The 22,011-nt window shown below is 39.4% G+C and overlaps 1 protein-coding gene, 1 long non-coding RNA gene, 1 other non-coding gene and 1 pseudogene across 8 annotated transcripts in view; 3 read left to right on the forward strand and 1 right to left on the reverse strand.

The window, feature by feature from the left end:
• LOC131254791 (uncharacterized) overlaps window positions 1-13,659 on the reverse strand; it is a 107,010-nt gene extending 93,351 nt beyond the window's left edge. For 4 of the 6 annotated variants that reach the window (XR_009175878.1, XR_009175877.1, XM_058255512.1 and 1 more), the window contains exons 1-2: window positions 13,516-13,659; window positions 12,745-12,869 (exon numbers count right to left, since the gene is read on the reverse strand). Coding sequence is in view for 3 of the 6 variants with exons in the window: in XM_058255512.1 (XP_058111495.1) it covers window positions 12,745-12,869; window positions 13,516-13,585 (195 nt within the window). In the remaining 3 variants the exon portion in view is untranslated. Of the gene's footprint in view, window positions 1-1,822; window positions 1,970-11,465; window positions 11,679-12,744; window positions 12,870-13,515 lie in introns of those variants that run through there. The other 2 variants (XR_009175879.1, XM_058255509.1) reach the window with 2 other exon arrangements.
• On the forward strand, window positions 316-1,032 carry LOC131254792 (cytokinin riboside 5'-monophosphate phosphoribohydrolase LOG7-like; annotated as a pseudogene).
• On the forward strand, window positions 2,325-7,354 carry LOC131254794 (uncharacterized). Its single transcript, XR_009175881.1, has 3 exons — window positions 2,325-2,679; window positions 5,954-6,037; window positions 6,133-7,354. It is a non-coding gene; the product is annotated as an uncharacterized LOC131254794 (long non-coding RNA).
• LOC131257263 (small nucleolar RNA Z267) lies at window positions 6,844-6,914 on the forward strand. Its single transcript, XR_009177271.1, has one exon. It is a non-coding gene; the product is annotated as a small nucleolar RNA Z267 (small nucleolar RNA).
• Window positions 13,660-22,011: the final 8,352 nt, after the last annotated feature.

Raw genomic sequence — 22,011 nt, forward strand, 5'->3', positions numbered from 1 at the left:
TGAAATCAACTTCATAAGGTTGAATAGTTCCCAAAAAAAAAAAGATGAATGTGTACATTGCCAAAATTGAGGTGATTCTAATGTGGTTTGAATAAGCTGAATAAACTTATAATGATAGCATTAAAAACCAAAGGCATCTTAAAGTGGTAGCATTCAACACCAACACCAACACCAGCATTCAAAACCTCAGTCATTCCCATGGATTGACAATTCATCCGACGTGTGGCTCAGAGTCAGCTAAGTGTAGTCCTGTGGATATATAGATTAGTTGAAGGACAGTTGGATATATAGAGAAAGGAAAGAGATTCTTTGGAAATCATGGAAGAGAGGAAACCCAAATTCAAGAGGATTTGTGTCTTCTCTAGAAGCAACTCAGGCAAGAAAATCAGTTACCAAGAAGCTGCTATTCAGTTGGGAAATGAATTGGTGGAAAGGATGATTGATTTGGTGAACGGAGGTGGTAGCATGGGGTTGATGGGGCTATAACTGGCGACATTGTTGGTGAAGTGAGAGCTGTATCTGACATGCACCTACGAAAGGCTGAGATGGCTCGCCAAGCTGATGCTTTTATTGCTCTGCCCAGTGGATACGGGACACTTGAAGAACTGCTGGAAGTCATTACTTGGGGGCAGCTCGGAATCCACCAGAAACCGGTGGGTCCCTTGAACGTGGATGGATATTATAATTCCTTGTTATCGTTTATCAATCAAGCTGTTGACGAAGGTTTCATCGCGCCAGCTGCCCGTCGAATTATCATATCTGCCCCAACAGCCAAGGAATTAGTCAGGCAACTTGAGGAATATGATCCAGAGCAGGATAAGTCACAGCCAAGCTAATCTGGGAGGCTGAACAACTAAGCTATGTGCCTGAAACACGTGTCGCCATGTGATTGGCTTGGGAGATGGACCCCGCATTTGGGCCTAATATATAAATATTTATATAAAATATATACTGTGATCCAACCGTTCAACAGCACATACACGAAAACTAGAAAATGTTATACAAAGTCATGCTCAGCAGCTTTGTTTGGGGGGTTTTGTTGGTTTTATCTTTTGATGAATTAAGTGCAAAATTATTGAAAAAAAAAAAAAGTGTAGTCATGTTCAGCACAAAGTTAGCATTGAAAAATGAGTCTAGATCCTCTGCTTGAAACACGTGTCGCCATGTGATTGGCATGGGAGATCGACCCCACATTTTGGCCTAACATATAAATATTTATATAAAATACATACTGTGATCCAACCGTTCAACAACACATACACGAAAACTAGAAAATGTTATACATAGTCACGCTCAGCAGCTTTGTTTTGGGGGTTTTGTTGGTTTTATCGTTTGATGAATCAAGTGCAAAATTATTGAAAAAAAAAAAGTGGAGTCATGTTCAGCACTAGAAGTTAGCATTGAAAAATGAATCTGGATCCTCTGCTTGCCACAAGTAGAAAAATTCAGTTTTTCTGCATCGTGATTGGTCCACATGATGGCCCACCATAGGCTTGGAATTACCTCAATTTTATCCAAGTTGTGCTTTGATGGGCTTATTATAATGACCAATATTTACAAGGCATTCTAGTTGCAGGATGTAAAACAAAATTAAGAATTTGAATATATTTAAGATTTGGAATTTATCACATTCCAAATACAAACAACCAAATGAGCCATCAAACACCTTTTCTTTTCTTTTTTTATTATTAACAGAAAGTATACAGATAACAGAATTCACCTGCAGAGATATGATTATTTGAAGCAAACAGGACCCACCTAAATATTGTTGGGTCTGCAAATGGAAACAGGTGGGCCCATGGGAAACAATGAAATATTGTACCTTGGTAGGCCGCGAACCACAAATCAGCCAAATGGAGAAATTTTTGTGGTCGGTGAAAGGTGGGCTCGTGAGTCATGTCAATTTGCAAATGAAAAAGAAGAATACAAGGGAATATCCTTTTCTCTGCCGAATTGATAACATCTCACTCTTCAAGGCACAAAACATGTAGATAATAATCACAATATCTTTACTACTACATAGGATGATATATAAAACCATGCCATGTACTCTCTTTTTTCTAAAGCTCCACCCTGTCTGAACCATCATCTGACCGTAAACCACAACATCCACTGACCTATCTCTATAGGCTTGTGTGGGTGGACTTTGGACAGCTGTTCCATGATCATTTATAGAATGCTATGCAGACTATAAATCAAATGCACAGTTGAGAGAGAGAGAGAGAGAGAGAGAGAGAGAGAGAGAGAGAGAGAGAGAGAGAGAGAGAGAGAGATGGGGGCAGCTTGAGGGAGTGGGAGGCGTACAAACAACATCATCACTTCCTGAAAGTTATGCGCCCCCTGCAGATGAACCTTGGACAACTGGAATTTTCAGTCAATTGTTGCCAAAACTGCCTTGTCAACTGAATGTGTCTCATCTAATGTTCTGGTACTTGTGTCTCAGTTCTGCTCTTAACTCATCTCAGCCATCAGTTAGCACCACTGATACATCTCTTTCTTCTGGCAATGGAGCTTTGGATACGTCTCCTTGTTCTATGGATATCATGCATGCAGACATCTTGAAATTTTTGTTGGATTGATTCTGAGGGTCTTACAAGAATGTCTGTTCTCACTTTTGTTGTGCAGGATTTGGCAACTGTGGTTCCAGATCTTGAACCAGCAGGAATTGATCTTCTGTCTGTAAGTTTTGGTTTTCAGTTATTTTGTTTTCATATGCTTACAAGTAATCTTAGATAGCATACACAACTGATTGTTTGTCAAAATAACTCGAAGTATACTCCAGGTTTGTATGTGGTCTCTTACATTTATAGTTTGCTGAATTCCCAATTAAACACATAATTTCAGTGGAATGCAGTGTTTATCTTGTAAGGACAGCAGGTTTTTAGATCTGATCCCTAATCCTAGTCGGAATTCTCAGCTGAGCCAACATGCGCATGTAAGGGATCCATTGACACACTTTCTACTTTCCATCATCCAAATTCTAAGTCTCTAGATATCATAGTAAATTTCTGACAGTGAGTAAGATTGTCTTGTGATCTTCATTTTGTGGCCTATGAAATATATGCTGAACCTAGTAGATCTTCAACAACATAGGGAAGACAAAAACCTTTCAACTAATGGAGTTTCAATGGTCCCATAGTCTCTCTAAATCAACAGTCTTATATGTAGAAATAAAGACAGTTTTAAAATTATGATTTAAATATGTTGATACTACAATCAAGAATTAAATGAGTTTGTGACAAAGAATTTAAGCATGGATGGCATTGACTTGAATATATTGGATTTTTCTTTCTGCCTCGTTATATGGTAATGGAGAAGCGCAATAAATTGAATGAAGTAAGACCCAGCTACTCCGACATATGAAGTCATCGTTCATTATGATAGCTTGGCACCGACTCATGAACGTGATCTCCTGGTTTCATGTTTTCTGTATTTAATTGAAATGTACGCTAGTGGAAACAAAATCTGGTGAGTGGAAATGCAATTTTTAATTATCAATATAAAAAGGAAAATCTTTTAGTTCTTTATTGCATTATTCTTCTGATATTGATAATTTGGTAGAAGTATTTTTTGAAATGCTGCGACAGACAATCAATGAAAGTGCAGATCTTTCCGCGACTAAGAAACTTCTTGACAAGCTTGTTGTGCTGAAGCTGAATGGAGGTTTGGGGGCTACGATGGGTTACACTGGTCCCAAGTTAGCTTTCATCTGATTTTGATGATCAACATTTTCTTTTATAGCAATTTTGGCAAGTTGATTCTGTTATAATGTTATTCTGTGAGAGATTGCAAACCTACCTAGATATGTATATGAGGAACTATTTTTGTTTACATATATGAAGAATCATGTGAGGACTTCATACAAATTTGCAATTGGCAGTGGGCCCAATTTTGGATGCCATGGACAGTTGGGTTACTTAAAAGGGAGCTGAAAACTGGAATAGAAAAGATGAAAGAAAATTAAGCCCAACCAAATGTTGACAAGCAATTATATGGTCCTTGATTCAAAAATATACATGAAAAGGATACATGCGACCGACCTCAATCAGTTAGGATATGGCTTAGATGACTATGATTCAAGGATATGCATTGTTCTCAGCCTTGATCTGTACAGGTGGAATAGGCAATGCCCTAAAAGTCTCATCGCACGAGAATCGTACAACCCCTAGACCTGTGATCAGTCAAAAGATGGCTGAGAAAAGAAAAAAAAAATAGCTAAAGACAACATTCAATAGCAAAAAGGCCAAAGATTTGGCTAGGATTTTCCAATATGAGAGACTTTTGAGGCATTCCTATCCATGGTGGACCCATCAGATCAACTGTATGTCTAATGTCTCACTGCAACCTGCCACAACCACTAGCAGCAGCAAAAAAGAAAAGAAAAGAACAGAACAGAACCGAAATACAGTTTCAAGATAATTGGTAGAAAGTGCCCTTTGATTTCGAATTTTACATTGTTGTTTATAACTGTCATCATGAGGGCTTTTCAAGGACTCGGACAATGTTTGTATCTATTATCTTTATATGCCAAGTTGAATCTCCTGTCATCAGCAAGTAATCATGCAAGAACATTATGTTCTCAATGCATGATGAAATCAATTTCCATCAGCATACCTGAGACTGGAGGTTTGCTAACCCCTCATGTATCCTCCACTGGTCCACATGCACCTCTATTTGGGGCTCCACATGCCAACCTGGAAAATGTTATCTGTGTATCACGTGTGAACCAGTGTAGATCATCTAGCCAGAAACTCAAGCTATTCAACTGTCAGGTCAGCTGCACGGGAATAGGCAGAATAGATGGCCTTGAAAACGACTGTCCAATGTTTTTGTTCATTTGGGGCTGGCCTGAGTGGTTTTCCGGACTGGCTTTTGGCTGGATAATCTACACTGTTTTCCACGTGATACGTGGCCTGGATGTCATATGCACGTGCCCAGTTAGCATGCATAGCCACATGCGGAGGTGCCTGTGCGGCTAGAACCTCCAAGTAGTGAGCAAACATCTCTTTTATCTACTGAAACTTAATGTTTTACTGCTATGAATTTGTTCCGTTTCATTTAATTGATAGTTGAATCTCACTTTTGATTGTTCCTTTTACTCTTTAATTGATAGTTGAATCTCACTTTCGATTGTTCCTTTGAAGAGATCTGCTGTTTTCGATCTGGTGGGAGTTAGTTCATTCATTGAATAGAAATAGCATTGAACTAGGTGCTGTTGTGAACGAGGTGTAGCTTGGAAATCACACAGATCATAAGATACTAACATTTTGATTTGGCCTGCCAAATTCAGCTACTTTCCATTTTCTTTCTAATTGTACATTTCATGGTAACTTGAGGAAATATTAGCATTATCTGATTAGTGCAATTTTAAGGTTATACTCCTTCATAAAGTTAGTTTCTTATCATTGTTGAATGCTTTATTGGTATCTTTTGTGCATTCATTCATTGAATGGGATCTTATTAATTCATGTTATATGCTCTTCTATGGTGATTCCAATGCATTAGGACTTCTATCATTATTTGCAGTCCTTGGTCTCTATTGCACATGACCAAATCATTTAAGTGTACTTTCCTTCATCTTGTTACCTATTGGTGATACCCCTAAGTTCCCTCCAATTCATTCATTTCTATTTCTATCATTCCTTGTCTTGCCACTCATCCATCTCAACATCCTCATTTCAGCGCCACACATCCTATGGATGTGTTGTTCCTTAGTTGCCCAACTTTTTGTCCCATAAAGCACGCTTGGTCTTCTAACCATCTTATAGAATTTCTCTTTCAGTTTGAGTGGTACACAGCGATCATATAAAACTCCAAAGGCACATCTCCATTTTTTAATGTTAGAATTCTATGGGCAAACATCCTTCTCAATCTCTCCACTCTCATGAATTATTGACCCAAGATATTGAAAGTGGAAGTAGAGGCTTGATTCTAAAATAGTTTATGCTTGCAGTAATATGCCAAGAGGAATCGTGGTTTGACTCTGTTAGTATTCAGGAGTCTGACTCAGATGATGACTTCATCAGCGTTCATGGGGGTAAAGTTCATAATTCTGTCTGCATTTCGTTTAATGATATAATGCTAAGAGGATTATACATTTGACTGATAACTGATTTTTTGTTTTGTCCCTAGACTGCTTCCCTTCTGTAAGCAATGCAATTGGGAATATCTCAAGTGCACAGAAGCTACAGTATGAAAGTGCATCATGCTTTATGGATGCCATGTGTAAGTATGAGGAACTTTATGACAGCACCCCAATAAAATTTTCTGTTGAACATTATTTGAAAATTGATGGAAGCAAGACAGAAGTTGTTGGGGAAAGATGAATACAAAGAGGCTTGCATATTTGCAGTTTTAACTTCGCAAGGTTATGAGCTATCTTGTTTTGGAGTGTAGAACTCCGTAGCAGCCATGAGATGAAACATGAACTTGTACTTTTGTACTTGTGTGCTTCTTTACACATGTGTGCTTGTTTTTTACCGTAGAACTCTGTAGCAGCCATGAGATGAAACATGAACTTCATTCTTAGTTGAGATCCAAGAGGCAAGGACACAAGACTTAATAATTTGGAAAATTATGTCTTGTTTTTGAATCATAATTTCTTGTTTTGTTTCGACTTTGGATGATTTATTTATTTATTTATTTTGGGGGGGGGGGGGGTGGGGGGGTGTGTTAGCTTGTTAGTACACACCCATGTCAGTACACACACTCCAAGTTAGCCACCCCCACTAGGGATCGATACCAAGACCTCAAGTGTTGAAATGAGGTATCTCCACTCAGTCTGCCAGTTGAGCTATGGATCTAGGTGTGGATGATATTTCCAAGCTCGTGCTTGAATTATTTGAAGTGCCTATGATGGCTTTAAATATACTTTTGAGTTATAACTACGAAAAAAATATGATCAGAGGCACATCCATTTATCTTTATTTTTTTTCTTAATTATTCTCTATTCAATTTCAGATGATTGCTTTCAACTTAGAGAATAGAGGCTTTATTACTAGAACTCTATTTATAACAATTCACATTTATTTTATAAATATTTGTGCCCGTGATTTTTTTGCTTTTTGTGCAGATTTTGAATAAAGGCTTTATCAGCATGCCTTGGCTGTCTTCTTGTATTAATTACAACAAGAAGTGTGTTCGCTTGGTAGTGTTCTTTCGTGTCTAAATTTTTTTAATTTCTTTGAGTTATCCCATAATTCCATTCTATTGCAGTTTCCCCACACATTTTACTTGTTAACGTCGATGTTGATAATACATATGGCATCACTTAAAATATTATTTTGAAGACTGCATTGTCTAGGTAACATTTATGTATGTCATTAAACCATATGGATTCTTGTACTTCGGTGGATTTCAGGGATATTTGGCAAATTACCTTCAAAAGAAAGGACGTCTACAGCCTTATAAAGCTCTGAGATTTGCTCTTGATATTGCTTGGTAAGCTCATAACTTGATATTTGGCCACCGACTGCTTATTTTTTTAATTGAAGATGATGTGGTTTTCACTGACTTTGTTGGTGACAAGAAGTAATCAAAAGCTATATCACTTTTCCCTTAGTTTTGTTTTCTTTTGTGGGGACCTATGATACCACCAAACCCACAAGATCTGATAGTGATGTATAGCTTCATCTACAATTGGGTCAGCAATTTGGACAATCTGGATTTCTGAACAGCTAAAAGTTGTAATTTATCAGATGTGTATCATTACAAACTATGTAGTAGATACTTTGTATTTATAGAATTCTATATGAATATCTGTTATCTCTTGTGTTCTTTGAACTGACTCTGAACATGTCTCATCACATTCTGAAATCAGCCAGCTTGTTTTCATGCAAATGCCAAGATTAGTGTCCTCCATGCAGCCCTGTCTTTTGAAGCCCCCAAATTATTTAAATCTTGTGATGTGCAGAACAACATAAACCCACTGTAATCTCCCTTTGTGCAGGTTCTGGACCATGGTGAGAAGATTGAGCTTCTGGTAGACAAAATAGAGAATCTCCACTCACAGGTGGTGAACCTCAATACCATTGAGGGCCTGAACTTGCTGAAGGACTCCGAAATACTAGTGCTGATGCTTGTTACTGCTACACAGCTTACCAAAGATCGATAGAAGAAACCAGTCCCTTGGAAACAATGGCAATCATTGGCAACAAGGAGATCATTGACATTAACCAAGGTATGTTAGCTGCTTAGACTGGTGTTAAAAATAAATAAAAATAAAATAAAATCTAGGATACATGTGGGTCACCTTTTCTTTCTTTCTTTCTTTTTTTATTTTTTATTTTTTAAACTTTTTGATAAGAAAGATTTTCTCTATGGCTACGGGTTGTCGGTGGCTGTGACCTCTATAGCTACGGATTTTATCTGCAGCTTTTGGCCAATTTTCTGGTAGTGTAGCAAAAAACTAACGATTTAGTGGCGCCTAGCACAACCGTCAGTAAAGGTCCTGACCGCCGGTAAAGCCTTTACCAACCGAGGCTTTACCAGCTGTTAGCTGACCACGGGCAAAGGATTTGCCAGTGGTTTTGACTGCCGGTAAAGGCCAGTTTTTTTGGTTTATATATATATATAGAGAGAGAGATAGAGAGAGAGAGAGAGAGAGAGAGAGAGAGAGAGAGAGAGAGAGAGAGAGAGAGACACTTAGACACTTAGCCACTCACCGGTTCGCATGCCATTACGTGCGAACCTGCGTCTCTCTAGTTCGCACGCCATTACGTGCGAGCCTTGCTATCAATCGTCAGATAAGGTAGATGGTCTAGATAAAGGCGCTCTTACGTGCGAGTAAAAGTGCCTTTATCTAGACGTCAGATAAGGTAGATGGTCTAAATAAACGCGCTCTCCGGTTCGCACGCCATTACGTGCGAACCTTGCTATCAATCGTCAGATAAGGTAGATGGTCTAGATAAAGGCGCTCTTACGTGCGAGTTTGAGAGAACGAGTTTCCATCTTTGACATGCTTCTTCTACCTATTCTTTAACTCTCTGAAGGATGCGGCGGAAGCGTTTTATAAGAAGTTCTTCCACTGGGATGCAAGGTGGGTCTCACCAAGATGTTAGTGATAAATCCACACTGTTTATCCATTTTGAGAGGTCATTTTAGTACATGGGACCAAAAATGAGGTGTATCCAAAACCAAAGTGGTCCGTATGAGAGGAAACATTGTATATTTAGTGACCACAGTTTAAATATTTGTGGTGCAAAAGAAGCTTTCAATCAGGCTAAATATTTGTGTTCTCAGTTCTCCCAGTACGAATGATGTTATGAACGGTATGGATGGTGTGACAATGTAGGGGCATTTTCACACTGGACTCAAGTGGGGTTGCCTATGAGATGTAGGGTCACGCTCGGGTTGGGCGTGGCCCACGGGGGATGTCTCGTGTTTGAGACTCCTCACCAGGGGTGATTAATGTGCATTTTACACTGGGCTCGAGTGGGGCCTTTGGGATGCAGGGACACACTGTGGGTGGGGCGGCCCGTGTGAGGCCGTACCCATGTGATTTGGAGCCCATGAGGGGGGTTTAGTCGAGGTCCTAACCAATGAGATGTGGGGCCTAGGCTATAAGATAAAGGGATTAATTCGCTATGCTTTAACAGTTCGAGCTTTTAGAGTAAATGGTTAATTGTTCTGCATCAAATTGGTATCAGAGTGGGGAGGTCTTGTGTTCGAGACTCCTATCAAAATCTTAAGTGAGCCAAATAGTGTTGATTGAAATCTCACCATTAAAAACTTCCTTGGGCTACCAAAGTTTTGGATCAATCCGATATTTGTCTTTTACCATCATCCATGTCTGTATGACCTAGTCTAAGGTTGGATGTTAAATAAACATTATGGTGGGCCTTAAAAAATATTTAATGTTGAGAATCATTATCATCGCTGCTTCTTGTGGTGTGGTCCACTTGAGATGTGGATTTGCCTCAATTTTGGGATAATGCCCTGAAATGATAAGGAAAAATGGATGGATGGTATGGATAAAACCCATACGTCACATGACCACTCAAAGCTGCTGCCCATTCCTAGATGGAGACTGACAGTGGAAGTACGCAATCCCCGTCCCCTCTGCACACGCGGAATAATCAGCTGCGCACACGGGACTCGGGCAATTTTTTTTGAGAAGTCATCATACTTGATGTGACTTCAAAATCTGAATGGTCCACGTGAAGCAGAACCTCATGAAACCTCCTTGGCCTAATTTTTACTTTGATTCAAAATTTTGGTGGGCCATGAAAAATGAAAACAATATCCTCTCTTGATTTGCATTTTCTCTTTGCTAAGGCCCACCAGATTTATTTTTTTTATCAAGGTGAAAATGATACTAAAAAAATGCATAGACGGTGTGGATATAACCCATACATCACGGTGGCCACTCAAAGCTCCCGCACGTTCCCAGTTGTAGATGAGCGGATTTCCTGCAAAAGCCTTTTTGCATGGGGACGCGGATTGCATCCTACCCCCGCCCGGACGGTAATCCATTCGGGCAGGGCTCTATGGGCCCAACATGATTTAAGTGTTTTATCCACGCCGTTCATCATTTATCTCAGATCATTTTAAGGTATGAGACAAAAAATTAAGTAGGTCCACATCTCCAGTGGACCACACCAAAGGAACCTACAGTGATAATGACACCCACCGTTGAAATCTTTCTAAGGGCCACGTGATGTTTTTTTTACCTTCCAACCTATTCATAAGGTCATGTAGGCGTGGATGAAGATAAAAAACAAATATCAGTTTATCTAGCCACGAACGGACAGTTCTGTGGGCAGGCCCACCTTGATGTATTTGTTTATCTAAACTGTTCATTCCTTATGTCAAATCATTTTAAGGCATGTGTATAAAGATGTAGTAGATCCAACGCTCAAGTGGGCCACACCACGGGAAGCAATAGTGATAATGATTCTCACCGTTAAATATTTTTTAGGACCCACCGTGATGTTTATTTGACATCCAACCCGTAGATTAGGTCATAAAGACCTGGATTATGGCAAAAAACAAATATCAAATTTGGTAGCCCTATAAAGTTTTTAATGGTGAGAGTTCAATCAACACCTTGTGGCCCACTTGAGATTTTGATATACTTCAGTTTTGGGTCCATATCATAAAATAAAAATGTATGGACGGCGTGGATTTATCACTAGCATCTAGGTGGGACCTACCTAGCATCCCAACGGAAAAACTTAATGTGAAAGGCTTCCATTGCATCCATTGGAGAGTTAGAGAATAGGGTGAAGAGGCATGCGAGAGATCAGAGAAGTAAGCTCGCTCTTTCAAACTTGCGCATAAGAGCGCCTTCGTTCAGATTGTCTGCCTTATCCGACGTTTGATAACAAGGTTCGCACGTAATGACGTACGAACCGTGAAACCGAGCATTCCTCTCTCTCTCTCTCTCTCTCTCTCTCTCTCTCTCTCTCTCTCTCTATATATATATATATATATATATATATATATATATATATATATATATATAGGGCCCGGGTGCCAACAAAGGTTAACCGCATCCGCAGTTTCACCCAATTTTCTTGTAGTGAGCTACAATGTGATAAAACTAAAAGAGGAAAGATTCTATTAGCTATGTTGTAAAACACAGCAACCCCTGAGCAGATAGATGGGTCTATCCAAGTGCCATGTCAATCAGGCCAGCTGCATCTCCTCACATGTTTCGATTCTTTAAATATGATTACCTACAACTGGTTACTGAGTCAGATATGAGGCAAGGCAGAAAACTGCTCCTGCCAGCAATTTTTTGATAAGCATCATCATTGTCCAATGAAAGATTAAGAGAAAAGTGGCAAAAATGACAAACCTCTGCGAGATGCTGAACAAGTTAAAAATATATATTATATTACGATGTTAATGCAAGCTAGCTGGGCTTTTTATTTTTCTGGGCCCACCATCTGGTAATTTAAACCATTCATCTAGTAGAACCCCATCATGGATGAGCCACGGCCAAAATTCCCTCCATCAGACAACCCTTTCCATCTGATTGGTGGCTCACAAAATGGAAGGTTACAATCAACAGCTTTCACTAAAAGAGAAAAACATGGGTCCAATTGATCAATTAGGAGTTAGAATCATCCCAACATTGGAGATTTTCACAGCATGCCCCATCCACATGAGGCCCACCAGGCTGTTCGGTGTAGCCAAACATTATAAATTGTTTCCTTCAAAATGCATCATGCTTCATCAATCAAAGTTGGGAAATTGACAACCATCTACAAAATGTTTTCAAATTTCAGCTGAAAATTCTATATTATATTTCAAAGTCACTACTGACCATAAGCACATGCAATGTGTAAAGCTGTGTGGATGCAAAACCATACTGAATTGTGAAAATTCAATTCTATGAAGAGGAAATGACCAAATTGAAATGATTTTTCCAAGTATTTAAAATTAGGAAGTAGCCGTTCAATGGAAATTTACTTCTCATGCAAAGCCCAATCATCACACCTTTCGGATGATTCTAGGCATTTGATAGGAAGTGAGTCTTGTGGGAAAACCGCAACGGTTTAAACAATCTCAGGCAACCGTTCACATTCAATTAAGAGAGTTCATCCAAGCACTTAGTATTGTCAGACTGTTCTGATTTTTGGGCTTTGGGACATCATCCATGGTGGGGCCCAGTGGAAAAGCGACCCGGAATTCTTATGTGTGCTATGTGTAAACATGCAGGTACGTGCTGTATTAGCACTTCTATACAAATGTATAATTGAGAGAAATATGAAAACATATAAGAGGGTTGTCTAGTACCTGAGACAGGGCATTGACAGCAAATTCAGGAACAGACAAGAACTCATCTGCAGATATAAATCCTTTCGCACTTCGATCGAGTTGACAAAATCTCTGATACAATGACACAATTTCTTGCCGCGAAACTGAATTTACCACCCCGAAGAACTGAATTAACTTTGTATTTACAAAACAAGGGAGAGACAATGATAGAAGAGAAATGTTAAGGCAGTTTCCTCTTTCTGCCCTACCACGTGATGATCAAGACGTTCATCTGGGTCCCACTATAAATCAATCACATGGCAAAAATCTCTTTGCAGTAGATCTTCCACTCCATAGAAAGGCAAGCTAGTGGCAACCCTCCAGAAAAGTAGTTTCCAACGTTGTATGGACGGTAAAAATCTCCAATTCATGAGATTTTCAACATTGGACCCATCTATGGTGGGATATTCAAGATGAACGGTCCAGATCATCAGCCGGTAGGGCAGAAGTGAGGAAATTCCTTAGCAGTCCCTATAACAGAAAGAAGAGCTTTCCAGCTCCTTGCGCAATGAACCGTTGCAATACATCGCCAGTAAAGCTCGCCGTACAATAAACGAATCGGCTCCGTACTCTAAATCTCGATGATTGACAGTTTTCTATTTCAGCCATCCGATTGAAGGCCACAAATAGACAGCCATAATTGTAGTTACCATATGCTTTTTTATCTACACTGGCCCACCAGATGGACGGTTGTAGTAACCATCCGTACAACCAATGGATCAGAGAAAGAGGGAGAGAGATTAAACATACAGATATTGTCGCAGTGTTCTTGAACTTCTTCGATATCGTACTGAGTCAGCATCGACGACGCGTTTCCCATTACTCTCTATTATCTAATACTGAAAGAGATATTTCTCTCCTTTATCTAATAATGAGAGAAAGAGAGAGAGCCGATTGAAGAAGGAGAAATTTACGACTGTGGACCCCATCTTTTATCCAGCAGTTTTTATGAAGCAATACAAACTTAGAATACGCACTTGGACCTCCTCGTACGGAGTCAGAATTTCAGGACGAAAATACCACTCCTTTTGACGGAAACGGATTCGGTACTCCCCTTGCCACCAGCTAATGGCGGACGGTCGGTGGTCTGTGGGCCCCACCATGATGTATACTTTTCATCCACGCCGTCCATATATTTTTCCAGATCATTTTATGGTATGAGACCAAAAATGAGGTATATCCAAATCTCAATTGTGCCACATTACAGGAAACAGTGTTGAGTGAGCGTCAACCATTAGAAACTCAGGTGGAGCCCACTGTGATGTTTCTGAGAAATCCTCCCCATCTAAGTTCATTCATAGGGTTACAAAGACTTGGATGAAGAAGAAAAACAAATTTCATAATGATCCAAAACTTGTGTAACCCCTAAAAGGGTTTCAATGGTAGACGTTCAATTCCCCACTGCCTTTTACTGTGCGGTCCAATTGATAGCTAGATCTGTCTTATTTTTCACCTCAAGCCTTAATTTGAGTTCGCCAAATAGATGGACGGTTTGGATATAACACATACCTCATATGGGACCCACAAAAATCGGTGGGGATTACAACAGGGGAAAAAGAAGAAGGAAAAAAAAAATGAATCTAGCGAGTTCAGGTTGACCGGGTTGGGACCCGGTTGATCGGGTCAAAGTTGGGTCTATCGCTACAGATTATAACCGTAGCCAAAACTGTAGTGCTATGCACTTTTTTTTCTTTTTTCTTATTATTTTTATTATTTTTATTTTTTACATGGAGAACGTTTTCCCCCTTACATTTTTCTATAATACATAATTATGTAAATATGTATATATAAGTATATAAAAATATTTTTCTATCTTTTAATTCATTTCTATGTCTATTTATTTAATAAGCATATCTCCTAAACTAGAATAATTTACTTAACTTACCACATATGATTTTGGGGTAGGAGAAGCTAATTTAGCCAATCAACCTAGTTATTTTCCAAGATTCCATCAGGTCATTGGTTGAAAATCCATTTTATTCAGTTCGTGGTCAATTTCAATCACTTTGTGGTCAAACTAGAAATTGAGTGGGGCAAACATGAAATTGAGCGGGGAAAACTAGAAAGAACTTTATTTTTGTTATATTTCAATATAGGACTTATTACATTAGTTTATCATATTTCAATTACGTGCTAATATTTTTGTTATTACATTAGTTTGTTATTTCAATTACGTGTCAATCCATTACGTGCTAATATTTTTATTATTACATTAGTTTATTATATTTTAATATAGGACTTATTTTTGTTATCTATGATTTTATTAATTATATACGTGATTATTCATCATAAAGAACTTCATTTTTTTCTTTAAAAAACTAAGCTAAAATATAGGACTACTCCTTTAAAAAGTCATGTAGCATAGCACGTAGTCTATTTGGGAGAGAAAAATTCAGCATATCTTGTTAGCTTGAGTCCTTGGAAATGACGTGGACAAACGAGACCTGACATTTGCCTCGCTGTTTTTCTTGTTTACCCTGCTCATATTTTAGTTTGTCCTACTGTTTTTCTAGTTTGCCCCACTTTTTTTCTTGTTTGCCCCACTGTTTTTCTTATTTTCCCCACTCATATTTCAGTTTGCTCCGCTGTTTTTTTAGTTTGCCCCACTCATATTTCAGTTTGCTCCGCTGTTTTTCTAGTTTGCCCCGTTCATATTTTAGTTAGCCCCGCTGTTTTTCTAGTTTGCCCCGCTCATATTTCAGTTTGCCCCGCTGTTTTTTTATTTGCCCCACTCATATTTCAATTTGCCTCGCTATTTTTTTAGTTTGCCCTGCTCATATTTCAATTTGCCCCGCTGTTTTTATAGTTTGCCCTGTTCATATTTCAATTTGCCCCGCTGTTTTTCTAGTTTGCCCCGCTCATATTTCAGTTTGCCTCGTTGTTTTTCTAGTTTGCCCGGCTCATATTTCAATTTGCCCCGCTCATTTTTCAGTTTGCCCCGCTGTTTTTCTAGTTTGCCCCGCTCATATTTCAATTTGCCCCGCTGTTTTTCTAGTTTGCCCCACTCATATTTCAGTTTGCCTCGCTGTTTTTCTAGTTTGCCTCGCTCATATTTCAATTTGCTCCGCTATTTTTCTAGTTTGTCCCGCTTATATTTCAGTTTGCCCCATTGTTTTCATGGTTGCCTAACTCATTTTCATGCTTGGGATGAGGAATGACAGAATCAATCTGAGATGCATGATGAAGGAGATTGAGAGTGATAAAATGAGAACATCCATACACTACTGCACATCATAAACCAAAGCGGAAACACTTTCATTGATAATCTGAGTTAGTCCATTGTTCCCATACATACCTAACCAAGTGAAGAACATAAAGAGAAATTTCCAACTGTACGACCAGTATATGGCCCACAACCTTTTTAAGCCCATTTCTTTTTAGTTGCCAAGAATACTCCCCAGGCGTACGGACGCCCTTGTACATGACGAAAATGCCCCTGCTTTAAAACAGACGCCCCTTCCAACGCTGCCAGCCCCATCTCCACCAAAAATCTGATTATTTCTTCTCTCCTCTCCCTGCTCCTTCATCCTATCCGACCGGATTTGATTCTCCGATTACTTTTCCCCCTCTGTGACTGTCCACCTTCCAGTAAAACCCTCTCTTTTCTTTATTTTTTATTTCCCCTTTGTCCAGTCGAGAATACAGACCCCACCGAGTTATTGATAGGTCTAAATCCTGTGATTTTTAAATTTGAATTGAGGCTTAACTATTGCGCATTATCTAGAAAGGACAATGACATCTGGATAGCCAACATTTTAAAGACACTGCCTGATTGTTTTGGAAGTGGAGTAAGATGATTTGGGACCATGGTTGTTCAGGTTTGAGTTGATGTGGTGAAAGTGGAGGGATTCTTAAACTTGGTGAATGAATGATGGTTCTCTGGTTCTCTTCTTTTATAAAATTTCATCATCTTAAAAAAAAAAAAAAAAGAGTTCTGATTGCCTATGTCGTTTCGTTCTATTTAAAAACATCATAACGTTCAATTCTACGGATATTAGAAATGCCAATTGGATTGTGCATTTGTCAGAACGGTCACTTGATATCTACCATTTGACGACCTTGGGCAACCGTGAATTAGATTGCTAAAGCATGATAGAAATGATGTAGATCCAGAGCTCAATGGGCTACATGACAGAAAACAGTAGAGAATGAATGTCATCACTATAAAAAACAGTCAGGGTCGACCGGGTCTGATCCGGTCGACCCCAACTTCCTGGACAGTTACCCGGTCGACCAGGTTGTGACCCGGTCGACCCCAACTTCTTGGACAGTTACCCGGTCGACCAGGTTGTGACCCGGTCGACCAGGTTGTGACCCGGTCGACCAGGTTGTGACCCGGTCGACCCCATTTAGATAAAATTTATCTAAATGGGGTCAACGGGTAACTTTCTAGTGAGTTGGGGTCGACCAGGTCAGACCCGGTCGATCCCGACTGTTTTCCATTTTGACAACTTTCAATCTGCACTGTTTTCTATCACGTGGCTCGCTTGAGCTTCTTATTTTGAAGCGAATTTGGAGACATCATTTTCATCAATAGAGAAAGCGTCACTTTCATCATCTGGTGGAGGATCTAAAGTGGAGGAGGTGGGCGACCATCTTCCAATTGAGAATCTCTATTTGCATGAAGGGGGAGGAGACGGTAGTGATTTAGAGGATATGTTATTCCACCAATCAAGAGTCTTGATTTTTTTGAAGGGGCAGAAGGAAATGGTAATGTATTGGAGGGTATGTTACTCCATTGATTCAAAGATAAATGGTCGCAATCATCTTCTGATGAAGGATTCCAAGTGGAGGATTGAAATTGACCAGGAACCGCAAAGTGATTGAAATTGACCACGAACTGAATGAAATGGATTTTCGAGCATCGACCCAATGGAATCTTGGAAAATAACTAGGTTGGTTGGCTAAATTAGCTTCTCCTACCCGAAAATCATATGTGGTAAGTTAAGTAAATCATTCTAGTTTAGGAGATATGCTTGTTAAATAAATAGACAAAGAAATGAATTAAAAGATAGAAAAATAATTTTATATACTTATATATACATATTTACATAATTATGTATTATAGAAAAATGTAAGGGGGAAAATGTTCTCCATGTAAAAAATAAAAATAAAAAAATAAAAAGAGAAAAGAGAAAAAAGTGCATAGTACTACAGTTATGGCTACGGTTATAATCCGTAGCGATAGGCCAAGCTCTGACCCGGTCGACCAGGTCCCAACTTGGTCGACCCCAACTCGCTGGTTTTGTTTTTGAGTAAGCTGGCCTATGACTACGGATTTAGCGGACTCTATGGCTATGGATTATAACCGTAGCCATAGGTACCACGAATCCGTAGCCATAGGTACCTTGGTCCAGGGACCTGATAAACTGGGTCAGTTAGTTGGGGTCGACCGGGTTGGTTGTTTTGCCCACTTATTTTTTTAGATTTGTCTCGTTTTTTGTCTTATATCATAATGAGAGTAGTTAATTCATTTTTTTAGATTTGTCTCATTTTTTTATCTTATATCATAACAAGAGTAGTCAAAATGAACATGAGACCCACATAGCTTTCAGTAGTAAAGAATTCCTACCTTAAGTTGTTGTGGGCAATCTGCATCCCTTTGGATTATAGGGAATTCATCTAACCCTAGGTTATAGGTAAGTTGCATAACTTTTAGACAATTTAGTTTGCATATGGCTCAATTGAGTTTCAAAACTCAAGATAAACTCGACTCGACTCGAACCACTAACTCGAGTCGAACTTGACTCGAAAGCTTTAGCAAATAAGCCAAGCCTCAATGTTGAGCTCGAAGGCAAGCTCGAGCTCGAGCTCAAACTCGAGTATAGCATGGACGAGTCAAGTTGAGCTTGGCCCACCTCGACTCGACTCGGCTCGATGTAATGCCCTATTTACAGATAATGTGCAATAGTTAGGCCTTAAGTCCAGTTTAGGCGATTTTGGTGGCATGTGAGTGGTGTAATCATGCATCAGTGAGATATGCCCTATTCTCGGCAATAAATACTCGAACATGTCCTATTTCACTCGGTATTGGATAGTGGCATATTTGCATGCATGCTTAGCGGGCTCATCTAGCACTACAAGCTCTAGATGTCCTGCTTGTGTAATTGGTTACATTTTCTTCTTGAAGAGAGTTGTCATCTTCAAAGAAGCACGCCTAAACCCTGTTACAAAAACATAAAATTCAGTGAGACAAACTTGAATTTCAGCGGAGGTAACATGAAATTGAGGAGGGCAAACTAGATAATCAGCGGGGCAAACTACAGATTCAGCAGGGCAAATCATTAAATTCAGCGAGGCAAACTAGAAAATCTGCGGGGCAAACTAGAAGATTAGCGGGGCAAATTGGAAAATCAGCGGGGCAAACTGGAAAATCAGAGGGGGAAACTTGAAAATCAGCGGGGGAAACTAGAAAATCAACGGGGCAAACTAGAAAATCAGCAGGGGAAACTAGAAAATCAGCGGGGCGAACTGAAAAATCAGCGGGGTAAACATGAAAATAAGCAGGGCAAACTTAACAAATAATTTCGTGGCTTGAGCTGAAAAATCTAAACATATCCAATTTTCAAATGGACCACACCACATGAAATTTTGAATTGAACTTCTAATGTTGATCATTTCTTAGGGGCCACAAAAGTTTTGGATCAAGCTTATAATTGTGTTTTCTATTAATTCATATTTGTATGATCTTATGAATAGGTTTGATAACAAACAAACATCACTGTTGGGCCGACTATGGTTTCGGTGGTGGAAATCATTATGCCCATTGTTTCCCGTGGTATAATCCACTTGATCTTTTGATATGCTTCAATTTGGGGGCTAAACCCCTTAAAATAAATGGAAAAACGGATGGACGGCGTGGATATACTACATACATTCAATGTGGGCCCAACTGAGTTTACTTAGTACAATGGGAGCATACTAACTAACTCATAAAAGTGTACAACCTATATGATTTTTCGCCAAACCCAATTGTACAACCTATATGATTTTTCACCAAATCCAATTGTACAACCTATACCCTTTAACACCATCACCATAACCAACAAAAGTACACTTCTTCGTCTTTTGGTCTAGCCTATCTCTCTCAACAGACAATACATGAGTAAGCATCACAACCAAACACGTGCAACTGCAAGTAGTCAACTTCATGACCACTCCATACTTCCTCTAGGATTTTACAATCTATCAATGTAGATGGGGATCGGTTCACTAAATAACAAGCCGTGTTAATGGCCTCATTCCATAGCTCCTTGCCTATCCCGACATTACTCAACTTACTTCAAACAGGTTCATCTGTTCAGCGGCAGATTTTCACCGTAAAAATACTTAATCTATTGTACTTATTAGGAACATGGGTCAAGGCGGATAAGGGAAACACCTAAAAGAACTAGGCTCGGGGTGGTAAGACAGGCCATTCACTTACCAGGGCTCAAATCATGGTCTTCTGATTCAGCAACTCACACCAACTCATTTGGTTCTGAGTCGAGTCACGACTCAACCAGGCTAGTTTTTTTTTTTTTTTTTTGGGGGGGGGGGGGGGTCAATATAGTGAACCAGATTAGACTCGACCAACTCCAAGTCGATTCAGACAAGTTAGCAATCCATGGCTTGGATTGGAATGATGGGTGAAACATGATTCACAAAGCCAACCTAAATAGCTATGACAATGATAATTAATGTTAGTGGTGATGGTAGTGGCAGTGATGGTGATGGTGGTGATGGTGATTGTGATGATGACTACTTAGGGACATCTTTGAGCAACTCACCTACCCAATATTGTATGAAATCATTCACAAGAGGGAAAGGGAAATATCTTCAGGTCTATAGTCTGAAAGCTCCTTATTTTTAGAAATTGCCTTTCCAAAGCTGGAAGCAATGGTTGATGCTGAGAGCCCAATCTGCAATGATCCAAAATTTCGAGGAATCATTCACCATTCTAATATGAAAATTGGGAAACCAAAATGGATCCTTAGCAACATCTTGGCCTGAAAATCTAACACACAGTTTCATTCAATTGAACCATTGTTTAAATTAGTAATGTCGATTGCTAGCCGAGCTGATGCTATACATCTTTCCATACAAATTAATGCAATGATTCTTGTTTCAGAGACCAGATGGATGAGCAAATCAATTTCAGTAACCTGCTACCTGATCAAAACTTACAAATGCTACCATCAAGCTGAAACCAGGAACATTTCACAATAAGCATTTGTAGTCAGGAATCATAGGATACTGAACTTCAGCAAACATACAGTTCGTTGAGGTGCAACAACCCAGACATGTGGGGTCTACAAGTGCTTACGTGATAAGCCCTCTGTGGATAGGAGAGGAATCAAATCTCCCAGGCTACAAGATCCTAATTCTTTGATCAAAGGCCTACATATAAACAGTAAAGTGTAACTGTTGAAAGAATGGATGAAGATCCTCCAACCTCGAAGATTTTTGGGGCACCCCCCATCCACAGGAGGGTCCATCAGATTAACAGTGTAGATCAAACCAAGGGCTCCACATGCATGAATTCCTACGCCCCAGGAAACGGTAGGTTTCTTAAGACTCTTATCCTGTAATTTCACAATATCAACATCTTAACTCCTATACCATCACTACCCATGCAGAGATTTAGTTTTTATGTAACTTCACTTAGAGAAAAGGTCTAGGTAGAAAAGAAAAGAACAGGATATACCTTGGAATAGTCCATACCACCATAGATGTCTCCAATAAGAATGTCTATTATTCTATTATCTCCCCATTGACTCAACTCCAGCAGCTCATCAAAGCTGGAATATGAAATCAATGCAAGTATTCTAAGGGACTAAATTTGGGACTTGTTTGCATGTACCCCAGAATGAGAATTGAACTGAACAAGGCCCAACCAACTGCACATCTATATAGTGCATCCCGTAAAATGCAGATGGCAAGTGCATTAAACACTTCCAACAAATATGAATGTGAGGATAACAGATTAGACCCGTTACCATCACATTCTCAATCTGGGTAGTGGATGCACGGGGTCCCTGTCTGCAATTCAGGTATGCCCAAATTGGTCCATGAGCTAGAAGTATAACCCTATTTATAGATAATGTGCAATAGTTAGGCCTCAAGTCCAGTTTAGGCATGATTTTGATGGCATGTGAGTGGTGTAATCATGCATCAGTGAGCTATGCCCTATTGTCGGTAATAAATACTCAAACATGTCCGATTTCACTCGGTATTGGATAGTGGCATATTTGCATGCATGCTTAG

Source organism: Magnolia sinica, chromosome 9, assembly GCF_029962835.1.
Source record: "Magnolia sinica isolate HGM2019 chromosome 9, MsV1, whole genome shotgun sequence".
NCBI lineage: Eukaryota > Viridiplantae > Streptophyta > Magnoliopsida > Magnoliales > Magnoliaceae > Magnolia > Magnolia sinica.